A 17,870-nucleotide genomic window follows, 5' to 3' on the forward strand; every position below is an offset into this window, starting at 1 on the left:
TGGTGTCATTTTATTTCAGCCTGAAGGGCTTCCCTTAGTCTTTCTTAGAAGGCAAGCCTGGTTGTCTTGTAAATATTTCTTACAAGTATTTGCTGATGGAACTGCTTGTGGGCTAGATGACACATTCAGAGTTCAGGCAGTTTTAGGTCTGTCCTGGATTTTGCTTTCTGCTTGTACAAAACCTCATATTCGGCCAGAGATGAGTAGATAACTAGGTCCCTCTCCAGTACCTCCTGAGCACATGTGTGGCCTTGCTCATTGTCTACCCCACCTTGTTAGAACTTCTTTGGTCTGAAGCTGGAAGAAAGCATGGAAACAGCCTCAGACTGAAACACCATAGACTCCTACTGTTCTTACTGAGGCTCATTATTTAATAAATCAGTCAATCAGTCGATCAGTCTCAATTTATTGTATGGCTTGGGTCAATTTCCAGAGTCCTAAAACAATTGTTTGAGATGATTTACCCCAAGTTTATCATTATTTTGTGGGAGAGAGGATTTCCTGAGCTCCTCACTCAGCTGTTCTGGATGTTTCCCCTTCAATGCGGGACATTCTGGATTCTCCAAGCCCTAAGATTTTTTTTTTTTTTTTTTTGGAAGAAAGGAGGACTACTGAAAAACCCATGCAGCAGCGAAGGGGGCTGCAAAAGCCATAGCACTTGAAATTTTCAAGAGCTGGAAAATGAAGGATAAAAAATCATTTGTGAGTAAGTTTCTCCTCTCCTGTCTCTTTTGAGAAACCAACAGAACATGCTGTGTACAGTGGAAGCCAGAAGGACAGAGGGTGGCCTTCTGGGAAAAAACACATTAAAGTTAAATTAATAGGGAAGGAAGAAGAAAGAACAATGAGGAAGAAAGGTTGGCGTTGGCTTGTGCTGTCTCATCATCCTCTGGTCAGTTGCTGGGAGCTGTCCAATAGGACAGATGAGGGGTGAGGGAGTCTCAGAAATCCTGCTGACGAGAAGATATTGCCCAGCTGTCCTGAGTTTAACCTTATGATCGAAACAATACATAAATAGTTGTGTTATGGTAATAGTATGGTAAATATTCAGAATCCCTGGGATTGTACTTGAATTAAACAAAAGAAGTCCTTGGAAAGATCTGAGAAGGTAGTGGGGCAGTGGCTGAAGTAGGGAGTGAAAGATGGCTGGGATAAAGTAGGTACCATTGTAGTTAGTTCTGAATTGAGACATCATCTTGTCCCTATGTCCCTTCTTGGTACATCTGGGCCTCCTCCCTAAGGTTCTGGAGTAGAACATGAGCGCCCTGAAGCCATTCAGAGGTCATGTCTGTTTCCCCACTGCCAGGCATGGGGTATGTGCTCTGTTTTGAGGGAAGGGGGGGATCTGCCTTAGTCCAGCGGAAGACTATTATATTGAGGTGTCTCGAAAGGACAAGATAAAGCAATCGAACGTTGAGAACCCACCAAAAAAATTAGACCCAGAAGGACCCTGGCAATAGTAGATTGTACCTTTCCTATTTTCCAGGGGGAAAGTGAAGCCCAAGAGGCTTAGAAGCAGGCACTCCAGATAGCACATGTTCATGGCATTGACTATAACTTGGGTTTCCCAACCCCTGTAAGTTTCCCTTTCAAACTACAAAATGCCAGCAAACCTCTTGTATGTTTTCATCTTTATTTTAATCACACACTTTTTACTGAACTGGTGTCATTGTTTCTAGTAGAATTAAAATGTTTTTATAAAGGGGGGCAGGTGGGGCTAGGGGACTCTGCAACTGGACCAAACATACTGGGGAGACTATGTTCATTTTTCTCTGAATCTAGAACTGGGAAGTCATTCCCAATTAGGTTTTGTAGTCTCAAACCTTCACCTCATGTCCTCACAGCAGGTATACTATAATATCTCAGATAGTCATTAGCATTCCTTGAACACCTCCACGGTCCAGAGCACACACTCATGAGAAGGATCTCCCTGCCTGTAATCCACTGGTGTTCTGTCCTTACTGCATGCATTTGTCATTTTTTTTTTATGTTTGTTTGTTTTGAGACAGGGGGTGGCAGGCGGGGGGGGGGGGGGCGCGGGGAAGAGAGAGAGAGAGAGAGAGCTAGAGAGAGAGAATATCCCAACCAAGCTCCATGATGTCAGTGTAGAGCCCAGTGTGGGGCTTGAACCCATGAACCATGAGATCATGACCTGAGCTGAAGTCAGATGCTTAGCCCACTGAGACACCCAGGCGCCCCAACACTTGTCATTTTTATGTACAAAATTGGAATTGTCACTTCATAAGCTGAGGGCTCTTAGGGCTTATTAAGCCTTTGCTTCAGGCCTAGATAACAGTCTTTTCTTAGCATGTGTCCAGGTTAATATATAACTAAGTTCACTGTAAATTCAAGGAGAAGTCCTTAGAAATTGACCCAAGGAAAAGCCATGACATTATTTATACATTCCACCAATTCTCAGTCCCCTGGGGCCATGATGCATTTACACGGGGGCTGGCTCCATTTCCCCCTTCCTCTTTTTTAGCCTTTACCTTCCAGAAGGCTCGCCAGTGTACCTGCCAAGGACATGGGAAAATGAGGGCTTATTTTGCCATCTGTGGAGGTTTGTGTTCTCTCTGCATTGACAGGATTTAATAACAAGACTTTTTGAAAAATTATGACAGAGTCAGAAACACAGATTCAGGATAGAAGGATCACAACAGAGAAAGAGCGATGGTGGGGAGGGTAACACTGAGGAGGGAGAGGGACATGAAGACAGAAGGAGAGAAGGATGTCACAAGATGGGGGCGGGGTTGTTGAGAATGAGGACAGAGCGCACACAGAGGAAGTCCGAAGGAGATAACAAATGAGGAAGGGGGAGCTGGTGTGTGAGTGCACATGCATAAAACCTATAAGAGAAAAACACATGCAGAGTCATGAAAAATGTGCAGAAAGAGAGATACATGGAGAGAGAAGACAAAAATACAGATGGAGGGAGAGACCCAGTGATAGAAGCCCTTCCGCCCCTATGTTTAACCTATTCCAAGAAGAATCTGTGATAGTTCCAAACAACCATGAGTGAATAAGTTTATGATTTTTAAATCTGTTTTTACTTTTAAAAATGAAAAAGTGTGGCAGACGGCCACAGGTCATTTCCCTTTATTTATGAAATGGCCTGAAAATCGAAGCAGGTGTTTTCTTCCGTTGTCTGTTGGTTGGCAACCGCCAGTTTGTGGTCATTCCCTGAGTGACTGCTGCAGGAAGCCATGCGCTGCGCCCCATGTGGGGCAGGTAAGAGCCAGGATCTGGCGGGTGCTTGTCAGGGACGCTGCCTGAAGGCCCGTGTCTGAGCCACGTCCATGTCCGTGTCCATCTTGTGTTCTTTAGTGGAAACAATCGTACGGCGGCCCCCATCACCCTGCCAATAGAAGAGGTCCTGCAGACCTTACAGGACCTGATCGCCTACTTCCAGCCCCCGGAGGAGGAGATGCAACACGAAGACAAACAGAACAAGCTCCGCTCACTTAAGAACAGACAGAATCTTTTCAAGGAAGAAGTAAGTCTAGAAAATTGAACATCGCAATTCTCTTTGCGTCCGCCGCTAAAACATCCCTGTGATTGCATTTGAGCCTTGTGTGCATGCATGCACGTAGTTAGGAAAGAACAAGAAAGGAAGGAAGCTGGGAAGAAAAGGATTAAATAGAAGCCAACCTTCCCTGTCCACCCCACCGGGTTACACTACCAATGTACGTTGTAACCGTGCACATTGGCACACTCAAACCAAACTGTATTTGAGAGCTTTGTTGCCACAGTGCATGTGTGTATCCCAAATCTATTGTTACTAAATCTCAACTATTAGAGCATGCCATTGGCTGTGATTCCCAAATTTTGGAAGATGTCAGAATTACCTAGAAAACCTGTTTGAAAAAATACACATGGCCAGGTTCTGCCACTTTGGAAATGACTGAAGAGCTGGTTTGAAAGGTAACAAGTAAAGAGCCAGGTCTGACTTAGAACCTGAGCATCTGAGTCACCAGAGATGGGACCTGGATGCAAGGAAAAACAAACCTGGGACTTGGCGGGGGCTCTGGCTTGGGTTCTGCCTCTGTCCTTGGTTAGGCGGGACCTTAGGTCACATGCCTTCTTTGAACACTGACGTGATGATTTGACAGTAAGAGGTCATGGTCGCCCCCCTGAAGGGCCACCATTCCTGGGGACAGGGCTTATCCCTTGGGCATTTCCAAAGTCATTGGCCTGGAATATAAGACTGGCCCTGCTCAGTCTTCTGATCGAAGCAGACTGGCTATGGGGACATTACGCCTGAAAGGCTACTGAAACTGTATGTCTTTAAGAACAACTAGGCACAGATGTTTTCACTGGGCGGCGTAGTATTGTAATGTAGAAGAAAAGTAGTTAAAAATCCACTTTGATTTTATTGTCTCTTAATCCTACCCTTTTGCCAGGGGGAGAGGGAGGAAGCAAGCTTGGTTTTCTTTGTGCATCTGAATGGAACTTCCTGAACTCACTTGACATTTGACAGGAAAATAAGAACTATATGTAGGGCTGTTTCTGGGTGAGTCAGAACCATTTCCCACCAGACACAGAGCAAGCTTTTGTGAGAGTCATTCACGCTCCCTCTTGTGATAGGTCCTTAGATTGAGATAATCACACGGGGGCAAACCCGCCACGAGGAAACCGCTAACTCATGCTCCAAATGGATGCCGCATGTGTCTCAGAGGCATAAGAATGTGTACATTGTGTTTTTAGGGGGAAAAAAAGATCGTGAAGGTCTGTTAGCACATTAGCATTACGAGCTTTAAAAGGTGAATGACGTGGGAGGGAAAAGAACAAAAGGCTCCTGCTTTCTCAGGGGCTTTCACTCTTTCCCCCACTCTCCTTCGCAGGGAATGTTGGCCCTTGTGTTAAACTGCATCGATCGCTTAAACATCTACAACAGCGTGGCGCACTTTGCAGGAATTGCAAGGGAGGAGAGTGGCATGGCTTGGAAAGAGATCCTGCGCCTGCTATACAAACTGCTGGGTAAGCACACCCCTGGAGCCTCTCCCTGGGAGGATTTCCAAGGGTGTCTGTGCAAGATCGCTGATCCGGCCTCACTCCTTGGACACCTTTTGTTAACCGGCTGATTCCAGCCCAGCACTGTTCATTCTGTTCGCCAGCAACTTAGTGTACTTTCCACACTTAGAGCAAGAAGGCAGCAGCGAGTGGAAGGGGATTGTGATCAGCCCAGCCTAAACTACCTGTACAACCTTTGACGGTCATTACTCTCTCCGAACCTCAGTCCCTCCTCTTTATTTTTTTTAATAGTTTATTTATTTATTTAGAGAGCACGCATGCACGGGAGGGGCAGAGAGAGAGAACACACATGTGCACACAGGCACATGGGAGGGAGAGAGGGAGGGAGAAAATCCCAAGCAGGCTGCTTGCTGTCAGTGCAGAACCTGACCTGGGGCTCAATCCTAGGAACTGTGAGATCATGATGTGAGCCAGAAACCAAGAGACACTTAACCGACTGAGCCACCCGGGTGCCCCCAGTCCTTCCTCTTTAAAATGAGGGGTTGCATCTGTGTGGCTCAGTCGGTTAAGTGTCTGACTTCAGCTCAGGTCATGATCTTGTGGTTTGTGAGTTCAGGCCCTGCATCGGGCTCTGTGCTGACAGCTCAGAGCCTGGAGCCTGCTTCAGATTCTGTGTGTCCCTCTCTCTTTCTGCCTCTTCCCCACTCACACTCTGTCTCTCTCTCCTTCAAAAGTAAATAAACATTTAAAAATTTTTTTTTAACATTTTATTTATTTTTGAGACCGAGAGAGACAGAGCATGAACAGGGGAGGGCCAGAGAGAGGGAGACACAGAATCTGAAGCAGGCCCCGGGCTCCAAGCTGACAGCACAGAGCCCGACGCGGGGCTCGAACTCACAGACCGCGAGATCATGACTTGAGCTTAACCGACTGACCCACCCAGGGGCCCCTAAAAAATTTTTTTTAAATAAAATGAGGGAACAAGACTAGAATATGTTTGCAGTGCGTTCCACTTTTAGACTCGGGCACTTGCACTTGAAGGACAGTCACTCTTTTCAGCTCCCTGACCTGTCCCTGGCCTCTTGTTGGTTGGTCGTGATTCCTGCCACTTTGGCCTGTTCATTATTTCATTTGGGTGAGTGGGGGGGAGGGGAGACAAAGGCGGGGAGTAAGGAGGTTCGGTGCCAAGCCTTTCCTGTCACAACACCAGTGGGGGTGATGTCCTGGGGCCTGCTCTAACCAGTGCCACCACAGGGCCCAGCCAGCAAGCTACAGGAGGAAGGCAGTGGAAGACAGTATCCGCCTGAATGGGAAGGTAGCCACCGGTAGTTGCTTGGAGATGGTGACAAGGCAGCATTTGGGGGTTTGCTCAGAAGTGTATGTCCCATTAGAGAAAGTCCATAGAAAGTTGAGCGGGCCAGAGGGGAACCAGCAACGTCAGGTTGGACCCATTCTCGATGTCGAGGGTCAGGCTGATTGGACTACCACCATTCTGTGTGACGTTGTGAAGTCCCTTCCAACTCTCATACTTTGTACCGGTATGCTCAAACTCAACAGCAATTATACAAAAACAAGCAGTTATTGAGCTTTTCTGCCAAACAGTAGAATATCTTTTTGATCTGCCCAACAACACCTTCAGGGATAGGCACTGTTAACCGTTTAGTCATGAATCCGAAGAAACTGATGCTCACAAAGTCGTAACGTACCCAAGGTCATACATGTAGTATGGGAAGGAATTACGGTGTGAGGCCGCCTGACTCCAGCACCCTGTGCTTAACCCCTTTGCTGCTGCAGACCTGAAAGTGGTTTGGGGGGTCAGACTCAATCCAGCCCTCCTCTGACTGTGGAGGTACAAAGCAGAGGTCCTCAGGAAGACTTTTCCTTCATCCAGGTATCTTTGAAGCATCTGTGAAACCTGTCTTTGAAAACCAACAGCATGAAGAGCATGGGACCAGTGGTTTAGGTGGATTCATTGCAGAGGCCTGTGGAGGGAAGGTTGCTTGGTCTAGTTTGGTGAAAATCTCCTGGCAGCATATTCTCTCCCACCCTTACCAATGTTCTCTACCAGTGGTTCTCAAGTTGGAGCAGGCATCAGAATCAGCTGGAGGGCTGGTTAAAACAGTCTCATCCCCAGAGTTTCTGAATCCTTAGATCTGGGATAAGGCCAGAGAATTTGCATTTCTAACAAGTTCTCAGGTGAAGCATTCTGGCCTCCACAGACGACACTTTGGGAACCCTCGTCATATGCTGATGTGTTTTAGGTATTTTAGAGTTTCCTGTTTTGCAGTTATTGGCCTGTTCGTTTGTTTTTAAAATATTTTTTTAATGTTTATTTTTTGAGAGAGAGAGTGAGCAGGGGAGGGGCAGAGAGAGAGGGAGACACAAAATCCGAAGCAGGCTCCAGGCTCTGAGCTGTCAGCACAGTGCCCAAGGCAGGGCTCAAACTCACCAACGGTGAGATCATGACCTGAGCTGAAGTCGGACACTCAACGGACTGAGCCACCCAGGCACCCTTGCATGTTAGTTTCACCTACCTTTCCAGCTGTTTCACTGGGATGCCTCCCTTTAGCATTGAAAAATAGCAACTCTGTAGCTGGGTTTAAGAAGACAGTGCAAAGAATGGAGTTCTTAAACCAGTAACCAAGCAGCTATCTGCTGCTGTGTTCCCACCGCTCTGTTCCCAGCAAGTAGACAGGTGCTTGGTACATAGATTCTCTGGAATAGTTGAGTGAATGGTAGATTTTCACTTTGCTAAGTATAGGAACAAATGTATCAAAGGGCTTGGAAGGGGAAGATGGTTACACACAGTTCCTTTCAGTTGCTAAGCAGGTGCTGTGCTTAACAGTTTCCCAAGTTCTTATGCCCATCCTCCTGCCCTTTAACCTACATGTTCCAATGTGTCCTTGTTTGCAGCTGCTCTCATTCGTGGAAACAGAAACAACTGTGCTCAATTCTCTAATAACCTTGATTGGCTAATCAGCAAATTGGATAGACTAGAATCTTCCTCAGGTAAGTGTTCACAGGAAACCACTGAAGAAGGTGGGGTTTTTTCTTTCTGGAAAAAAAAAAAATAAAAGTTGTATCTTTGAATAATTCTGTTTTCCCACTGAGGTGTAAGCAATCCTCAAGTGATTACTTCAACAAAGAGAAGGTCCTGAATCTTCCTGGTGTTGATGTGACTTTATTTAACCACTCTAATCCAGACTTCAGTGATTTCCTTTTCTGTTTCACTTTTCACTTTGTGTGTTTATCTCCATCCCCTGGATCCTTTCATTGCCCCCCACCCAGGCAGTGGTCTCCTACCTGCTGCATGCAGTTCTTTTTCCTTGGGTTTCTACACCCTCTCTGAACATGCTTATCCTGTTGTGGTTAGAAGCAGACTGAAGGATGACATGGGATAGGAGGAAATGATGGTCCTCCGTCCCGCTAAGTCACCCTTGACATCTATCTATAATGCTTCCTGATGACTCACAGAGAATTTGAGCCAAGAGAATGGTTGTTGTTGGTAAGTTAAGTAACTGGGCTGTGAAGCTCAACCATTGGCTTCCTCAGCGATGAGAGAACATGACAGCTGCAGACCCCTCTCTGGAAAGCTAAAAGGTTTTGAGGCTGTTTTCATTGTCCAGAGGTGGCCTGAACTTGGACAGGCCAAAGGAAGGCTCCCCTAAGGTCTATCCACCTACACCTATGTATTCTCAAGCCCCTGTTTTTTCTTCAGTGCCTCCTCCATGGGCCATGTTACATTTCATAATAATTTATGAAAACCTTGAGAAAACCGGAACCAAGGGGAGTGTTTTCAATAAAACCAATAAAGATACTGGCCAACTACTTCCCTTATATTTTCATCATGGTGTGTTACCCTTGTAGGTGCCAGGTTGCAGGGGCACCAGTCAGTGTTTCTTAAGCCTTCCCTTCACAGAGAAAACCATCCAGTGTGATGAGTAAAGAGGCAAAGATAAACTTTATTTAGTGAGTTTATAGTTTGCTTGATACACCAGTACATCTAAAATGAAAATACTTTCTGGGGTGGTTCCTAGAAAAACTCTTAGGCGAGGAACACTCACAATATTTTCTTTTTTCTTTTATTTATTTATTTATTTAATATATGAAATTTATTGTCAAATTGGTTTCCATACAACACCCAGTGCTCATCCCAAAAGGTGCCCTCCTCAATACCCATCACCCACCCTCCCCTCCCTCCCACCCCCCATCAACCCTCAGTTTGTTCTCAGTTTTTAACAGTCTCTTATGCTTTGCCTCTCTCCCACTCTAACCTCTTTTTTTTTTTTTTTTCCTTCCCCTCCCCCATGGGTTTCTGTTAAGTTTCTCAGGATCCACATAAGAGTGAAACCATATGGTATCTGTCTTTCTCTGTATGGCTTATTTCACTTAGCATCACACTCTCCAGTTCCATCCACGTTGCTACAAAAGGCCGTATTTCATTCTTTCTCATTGCCACATAGTACTCCATTGTGTCTATAAACCACAATTTCTTTATCCATTCATCAGTTGATGGACATTTAGGCTCTTTCCATAATTTGGCTATTGTTGAGAGTGCTGCCACAAACATTGGGTTACAAGTGCCCCTATGCATCAGTACTCCTGTATCCCTTGGATAAATTCCTAGCAGTGCTATTGCTGGGTCATAGGGTAGGTCTATTTTTAATTTTCTGAGGAACCTCCACACTGCTTTCCAGAGCGGCTGCACCAATTTGCATTCCCACCAACAGTGCAAGAGGGTTCCCGTTTCTCCACATCCTCTCCAGCATCTATAGTCTCCTGATTTGTTCATTTTGGCCACTCTGACTGACGTGAGGTGATACCTGAGTGTGGTTTTGATTTGTATTTCCCTGATATGGAGTGACGTTGAACATCTTTTCATGTGCCTGTTGGCCATCCGGATGTCTTCTTTAGAGAAGTGTCTATTCATGTTTTCTGCCCATTTCTTCACTGGGTTATTTGTTTTTGGGGTGTGGAGTTTGGCGAGCTCTTTATAGATTTTGGGTACTAGCCCTTTGTCCGATACGTCATTTGCAAATATCTTTTCCCATTCCATTGGTTGCCTTTTAGTTTTGTTGGTTTCACAATATTTTCTAAATTACTTGAAGGACCTCTAGAATTGATACTAAACTGGGCATCCGCCATTTTAATTAAGTATTGCTTGGTCTGACCAAGTGAAGAATTCCATTTTACTGCTGCTCCTCTACAATTTTTTCTTTTTTTAACTGAAGTGTAACCAACATACAGTATTCTGTTAGTTTCAGGTGTACAATATAGTGATTCAGCAATTCTGTAAATTACCCAGTGTTCATCATAAGTGTGCTCTTAATCCCCTTGACCTGATTTCACCCATCCCCCACCCACCTCCCCTCTGGTAACCACCAGTTTGTTCTCTGTATTTGAGTCTGTTCTGTCTCTTGTTTTCTTTGTTTCATTTCTTAAATTCCACACATGGGTGCAATCATATAGTATTTGTCGTTCTCTGACGTACTTGCTGCTTCTCTATGTCTTGACATAGAAGGATCATGTCTTTGTCTAAGAAAGAGGAAGGTGAGGTTAGTGCCTAAGGAAATATCCTCTCTAAATCACAGACTTCTTAGGCCCCAGAGGCTCCTGAAGTCTACCAGAGATGGCTGCAGTCTTTCTTCTGGCTGGAAATATTTAATACATTCAAGGAGCTGATAATATTCTGTCCCCTCAGGATGGTCCTTTCACTTATAATTCAGGTTTCCGAAGTACGGTCGGTTCTGCAGGTTTTTTAACATCCACACGATTTTTGTGGCATTTATACAGGTATCTTGGAAGTTTTGCACTGCATCTTGACTGAAAGCCCAGAAGCCTTAAATCTGATAGCAGAGGGTCACATCAAGTCTATCATCTCCCTGTTGGATAAGCATGGGCGGAATCACAAGGTGGGTGTCAGAAAGAAGAACCCAAACAGGGATGGACTTCTCCTGCTGCTTAATCACCAGTGTGTGTTACTGAGAGCATGTTAACTAGTCTCTTTCTTGGCTCTGATTTGAGGGTAGGGAAAAGAAAAACACCTTGGGAAACGGAGGTTCTGAAAGACACTTCCTGCCCTAGGAGCACACTCCAAGACAAACTGTCACACTGGGTTTTGGAGGTCCTCTCTCTCTTTCCACCAGCTTCACAAGCCCAGCTCATCCATCACCTTCAGCCCTGAACATGGAGCCGACTGCATAAGGTGCTGGGCTGGGGTGAGTGCAAGACCTACCCTGGGGTCTAGGAACTTAGTAGTGGAACAGCTAATACCAAGCTGTAGAAAGAAGATACACAAAAATCAGATCAAAATAGCATAGAAAGTCTTGGCAACTGGCTTGTTATTAAATGAAATCAGATTTACCCTGCGTCGCACCAAGTGAAGGAAGTGAATCTACTTTTTTGCTCATGAGCAAGCAAGAGCACAGATACAAAACAGCTGTGTGCTTTGGGGCCTCGTTTATATCATCTGCGCAATGGAGACAGTGCTACCTCATTTGCTAAGGTAGAAAGCTTCGTCAGTTTTTTAGGGGTCTTAAAGTTCTGTCATCTCTGTTTTTATGGAATCATGTGTTGAAGACACCAATTTGCAGGGAAAGTCTATTAAAATATGTTTTTTCCCGACTCTTCAACATCAGCCCCGTGGTTGGGGAGTTCCTGCCCTAATTAGTGAGCAGGCAGGTACCCCAAGGCCGAGAGGGTGTATTTCAAGAGCAGATGACATGAGCGGCCGCGGTTGTGCTCCTGCAACGACGAAAACTCAGCTTGGTCACTGACCCTCTGTGTTCACCATCATTGCGGGGCGCTGCTTATTTGAGACACGTTTCAGGGTGTCCAGGAGAATAAGCCTCTGCAGCATTGCTTAGCTGTGCCTTCCTTAGGAAGCAGAAAAGCCATGGTCCTTAGCATCTGTGAAGTTGCTTGGCAAAGAAGAGAAAGAAATATGTGGGGCCTGGAATTGCTTTCCCAAATGGGGTTAATGAAAAGCAGGCATGAGGCTCCAGCGTCAGACCAGCGTCTGTATGCTCCCACATGTTCTCTCCTGTCAGCAAAGCATAATAAGAGTAATTGATAAGCACCCAGGAAACACATGGTCTGGGCCATGAGCTACATGCAGATGTCAGGAAGAGCCCTTTGGCTAGAGAAAAGCTGCTGTTGTTTCGTTGCTCCTGGGTCATCTTTATGGTCAGACCACATAACACACTTCACGAATAACCAGCTTTGTTATGGCTTCTTTCAGCCAAGAGCTACAGAGCATTTAATGGATGTCGCTTGGTGGCGAGTTGATGACTATGCTGCCCATTCCACAGTTGAGAAATCTGAGGCCAGTAAGCTGAAGGACTTTGCTACAAATCACTACCTGCTCTGATAGGTTACCCGAGTGTAGTAGCAGGGCGGTCTTTAATCTTTGGGAGCCAAGGCACTGAGAAATTCCGGCAATGTTGGAAAAGTTCAGGCAGTATGTTACCGGTACATAAAAGCCTCCTCAAGGATATCCCTTTTTTTGTCTCTCGATAGATTTTTGGATGAACGTTGGTTTGCCATGAATTCAGGCCTTCCCTTAGAAATTATCTGGATAACTTTTATTTCCAAAGAGAAATCTGTCTCAAATCATCAATAAAGCTATCACAAATAGAGCTATTTGTGGTAGCTTTATAAAGAATGTGCAGAGTGAAGGCCAGACTTCTGCTGTGACGTTTTCTTTTTGCTTGGAAAATGTCAAGGTAATGTTTTGCTCTCCATGCTGCTCTTTTTTCTCCAGTCGTGGGTTTTCACATGTCTCTGATCTATTCACTTAGTTTTCCATGAAGTTAGTGGCTGAAAATAGATAGAATTAAAAAAAAATGTTTTAATGTTTACTTATTTTTGAGAGAGACCGTGTGAACAGGGGAGAGGCAGAGAGAGAGGGAGACACAGAACCCAAAGCAGGGTCCAGGCTCTGAGCTGTCAGCACAGAGCGCGATGCGGGACCCAAACCCATGAACCGTGAGATCATGGCCCGAGCCAAAGATGGACACTTAACTGACTGAGCCACCCAGGTACTCGAGAAAATACATCGAATTTTAGAAGCACAAAGCACCTCACAGCTCTCCCAATAATAGCAACAGCAATTATGACGACGACGATAGCTAACATTTGTGCATTTGACAAATGCAAGGTGCTGTCCTCCACATTCCCATGCATTTTCTTTGTCCTCAGTATGACCCCATGACGTAGCATTGTTATTTCCACTTGTCGGTGGCAGAAACAAGGCTGAGACGTGGGCCCTGACATGTTAAGTCACGTGCCAGAGGCCACACAACTCGTTCACGACAGCCCAGGACCAGACTTTGAGTCTCCCCCCTCAGCATTTAATATTCTTTCCAGTGTTTCTCAAACTGCCGTCTGTGAACATGTTCTTTGGGGTCCACGTGTTCCGGGAGAATATTTTTAATTGCACGTTCTTATTTTTATAGTTCTCTAAAAACAAAACTGCACAGTGAAGAATTCATAATTAGAAGGCATTTTTAGACCAGTAAAGGTTTCTGAGACTGGAGTTTGCACTCCCCCGTGGGCCCATCTGTGGTCTTCAGGGTCGTGACATTTTTCTTTAAAAAAAAAAAAAAAAAAAAGGTTTGTACATCTCATGGGTTTTTGTACTGTTCCAGCTCTAATCACAGGTTTAGTACGGGAGTAGATACAGTGGTGGCAGTAATTAATGCAGCCTCTAAGATTTTTCACTTGTTAGCTCTCTCCCTGACGTGGAAAGCATTGCCACTCATCTAAAGCATGATCCAATGGAGGTCAGAAAGTTCGAGGGAAAGAACACAATCTCTGGAGTGAAAAGACCATTCTCTGAATGCTCTCTGCCCCTCGACCTCTCAGTGCCTTGACTCGTGCTGAAATCTCCACATCTCCTCACTTCTTGGTTTTCCAGCACCCATGAAAAATTCTGTCTGCCCTTCAAAACTTATTCAAATGCCACTCCTCCATGAAGTTTTCTTTTTTTTTTTTTAATGTCTAGAGAGAGAGCAAGTGAGAGAATGTGAGCAGGGGAGGGGCAGAGAGATGAGGGGAGAGAGAGAGGGAAAGAGAGAGAGAATCCCAAGCAGACTCCAAACTGTCAGTGCAGAGCCCGACGTGGCGCTCAAACCCACAAACCGTGAGATCGTGACCGGAGCCGGAATCGAGAGCCTGACGTTCCACCATCTGAGCCACTCAGGTGCCCCGAGGAAACTTTCTCTGATACCAGTTGGATGTGATCTCCTCTCCTCCATCCTACCACTAGCCCTCCATTCCTTGGTGGTTCTGCTTCACCTATCACTGTAGTCATGTTTGCACATAGATTGCTCTCACAGACTCTACATTCCTTCAGGGCAGGGACCAACTTTTCATTCCTCACAGTGCCAAGCTCATACATTACACATAGCAGGCACTTAATACGTGTTTGTTGAGGGTGTCCTAAATGAATAAAAGCAATAATGGAGCCAGAATACATTCCCATCTCACCTTGGATGGAAGCTCACCCATATGGACGGGCCTTGTCTCATCCAACAGATGGCTGGCTTATCAGAGCTAAGAAACACACTATGTCAGTAGCACTGGTTTTTCTTGTTTGGTGAAAAGAACAGTTGGAACATTTTAAGTCGCCCTCTAATTTTCCCATCTAATAATAAAAATAAAATCTGCCCTTTTTACTTGCCCCCAAGCCTATCTTACTCCAAACCTCCTCAGTAGTCACAAATATGTTTTATTTTTATGAGGATTTCGAGCCCCCAATGAGAAAAATATATGGTAAAATGTAACAACTTTGGTCCCAAAAAAGTAGACACCAGAATTGGAGGTTTGGCCTGGGTTACGGGGAAGACAGAACACAGGGAAGCATACCATTAACTCCCACGTAGTTGCTATAGTAGCTCCATGAAATTATCTCTGAGCCCCCGGGCAGCCAAGGCAATAGAGAAGCCTTTCTAGAAACCCAGTTCGCCTCTGCAGCAAGAAAAAAAAAATCTGTTCCTCAGGGGCTTCAAAAATCTTCATTTTTCAAATACAGGACTCAATAAGAAGAATCACAGAATAAGTACCATTAGCATTTTTACAGCTTTTATACAGAATAATTACATTTTAGCATGGAGCTGTTTTTATAGATATAAGCTGGAGGGCAAAATGCAACAGCCAACTGATGTTTCCATGGATATACGATAGGTGTTTATTTTTGAAGGAGAATTTCCACATAAGCCTCTGTTTGGGGGTAGAGACTAGTGGAAATAAAAAGCAGACAGAGAGGATCTTGAATGAAATGTGGGGTCTGAAAAGGAGGACAGCCAGAAGCCAATGACCTCCACAACACGAGCCAAGGACAGTCTCTAGTTGGGCCAGTGTATAGATTAGAGAAGCCTAACTCCTATGACAGCCCAGATTCTTACTAGGAAGATGTATCTTTGCTCCCATCACCACCCTAGGCCAGTCAGTGGGAGGGCTTCAGGCTGTGTGGCCACTCAGGGGAGACACGAGTTCCTTCCATCTCAAGGCTTCGCAGAAGGCAGTGTGCTTTACTCCTTGTGTTCAAATGAAGACTCTCAGCTGGTGAGTCTGGTGTGGGGAGGAGTGGAGGGGAGCAGAGGAAGTGGTCCTAAACACCTGCATTTCTGGCAAGTTGCTAGGTGATGTCCTTGTCATCTTCCCCGGGACCCCTACTTCTGGCTGGGAGGAGAGTGTGAGTGCGCAGAGGACTGTGTAGAAGATTTTTAGGGACCAGGCCTGAAAGCCATGTAGGTCATGTCCATCCGCTTTCCATTGCCCACAACTCAGTCACATGACCCCACAAACTGCAGGGTAGGCTGGGAAGTGGGGCCTCTGTGGGCTGTGGAGTAGAAGGAATTGGAGCCTGGTGACTGCTCGTTAGTGCCTGCCACATCTAGCCACATTTCTCAGAGGCCACGAAGATACTCCCTCTCCCTAAGTACAGATGACCCCCAGGCACAATGCTTGTGGGTCCCCTGTGGTGGGCTGGCCTTGTCTACGTTCCCATCACCTTGACAGGAACCCACTTAAACCTTTTCAGATAGGCAGTCTGGCCACGTTGCCCTGTTTTACCCCAAGAAAGGCCTGCTAAAACAAAGCCTAAACAAGTCAGCCCCGTTGCTTTCTGGCATTGTTTATTTATAAGTGAGACATTATATTAGGCAGGTCCTTCTCACAGAGCCTTTTTTCTCCTTGCTCTTCCTGCTGGATGGGAATTAAGCTCTGCTGTCCCTCTAGCTATGACAGCAAGGCTCCCGCAGCCGTCACTCGAAGGCAAAACCGATGAAAATGTCTGATAGGCTGGATGATAAGTATTTAATTTCCTGGCCATCTATGGCTCTTTCCTTAGAATGAGAAATTATCCTCTGGATTTCCAGTTCCACAGTCGATATGTTTCACAGAGTGGGAATGGTAAGAGTTCTCCATTAAACTGTCTTTGGGATTCTTTTCTGCTTGTCCCATAAATGTGCTTTGTATTTATCTGAAACGAAATTGACATTCAGGGAGTCAGGTAGAAAATTGGTTTGTGAGAATTATGGATACTAATGCCAACAACCTGAATTCATCCAACCCCACTAAGCATCGAGTCTTAGTGGCCACTTTGAAAGACTGAAATGTGGCTGCCACAATCTTGTCGGTTATTATTTATCAACTGCCGTTTGCACACACCTCCCTGTAGGGGAGACAGGGGAGAGCAGTGCCTGGCCCAGAACAGTTTCCTCTGTCGATCTAGGCACACAAAATCTGAATGAGAGAGGATGCGGCACAAGGAGACTGTGGCTAGGAAGCCAGGGGCTGGGTTCCCACTTCCCACGCAGCTGGAAAATGAAGAGGTGCAGCGGTGGCTTGGTGGCTGGTCTCATAGGTTCAGGGAACACTTGGGCTCTGGAAGGTTTGCTCTCACTCTAGGAGAGAAGGAGAGCGGGTGAAAGGTTGTTGAATACCATTAGTAGGAATAGAAGTGTCTCTTAATGAACTTTGAGGATACCACAGCAGGAGACCCAGGAACTGGAATCTGCCCTACTGTGTTCTCTACTGACCTATGTGAGGTTCCCCAAGCCTGCTGCCTGTGAGGGACCTTGGTCAAATGGAAAGCTGAGTGCTGTTAGATAACAAAAATTCAAGGAGATTTTAAAGACCTGATTAGCTTTGTTAATCGATTCATGAATCGGGCAGCAACCCATCTAGCAGTAGAGGGGAGCTCCAAAGGGCTGCAGGAAAGGAAAGTCTTTGAAAGGAAGAGAGGAGGTGGGGGGAAAAGGAAATTACTAGCAAAGAATCCATTGTTTTAGGCAAGGTCATCCTCCTGTTGGGAACAGAAGGGATCTATCAGTCAATTTCCTGTTGCTGACCGGGAAATCCCCATACTGACTGGTTAAAGGTTACATTCCTAGGGGTTTGAAACTACAATTAGATTAGGTATTAAGTCTTGGCTTACTGACTTGGGACCTTAACCCAAGTGATGCCATTTGGGGCCTGTGGCTTTCTCTTTTTTTAATAATTTTTTTTTTTTAACGTTTATTTATTTTTGAGACAGAGAGAGACAGAGCATGAACAGAGGAGGGTCAGAGAGAGAGGGAGACACAGAATCCGAAACAGGCTCCAGGCTCTGAGCTGTCAGCACAGAGCCCGACGCGGGGCTCGAACTCACGGACCGTGAAATCATGACCTGAGCCAAAGTTGGCCGCTTAACCGACTGAGCCACCCAGGCGCCCCTGTGGCTTTCTCTTTAACAGCACCTTTCATGAAGAGCTATGAGTCCCTACTGATCATAGTGCAGGGGGTTTCCAAGGCTGGGCGGGAGCATAAACTTAGCCTCGATGCCAATGAAGGACCTTCCAGGTCCTTCTGGGTCCATGCCCCATTCATGCACGACTCCCAAGAGGGTGTCAGGC

The 17,870-nt window shown here is 45.7% G+C and overlaps 1 protein-coding gene across 1 annotated transcript in view; it reads left to right on the top strand.

Annotated features, from left to right (window-relative positions):
* Window positions 1-17,870, top strand: part of RYR3 (ryanodine receptor 3) — a 524,410-nt gene that overhangs the window by 268,894 nt on the left and 237,646 nt on the right. The window contains exons 13-16 of the mRNA XM_081795893.1: window positions 3,325-3,493; window positions 4,842-4,977; window positions 7,885-7,980; window positions 10,765-10,883. Of these exons, the coding sequence (XP_081652019.1) occupies window positions 3,325-3,493; window positions 4,842-4,977; window positions 7,885-7,980; window positions 10,765-10,883 (520 nt within the window). The remainder of the gene's footprint in view (window positions 1-3,324; window positions 3,494-4,841; window positions 4,978-7,884; window positions 7,981-10,764; window positions 10,884-17,870) is intronic.

The sequence above is a fragment of the Panthera onca genome, chromosome B3, assembly GCF_046562875.1.
Source record: "Panthera onca isolate mPanOnc1 chromosome B3, mPanOnc1 haplotype 2, whole genome shotgun sequence".
NCBI lineage: Eukaryota > Metazoa > Chordata > Mammalia > Carnivora > Felidae > Panthera > Panthera onca.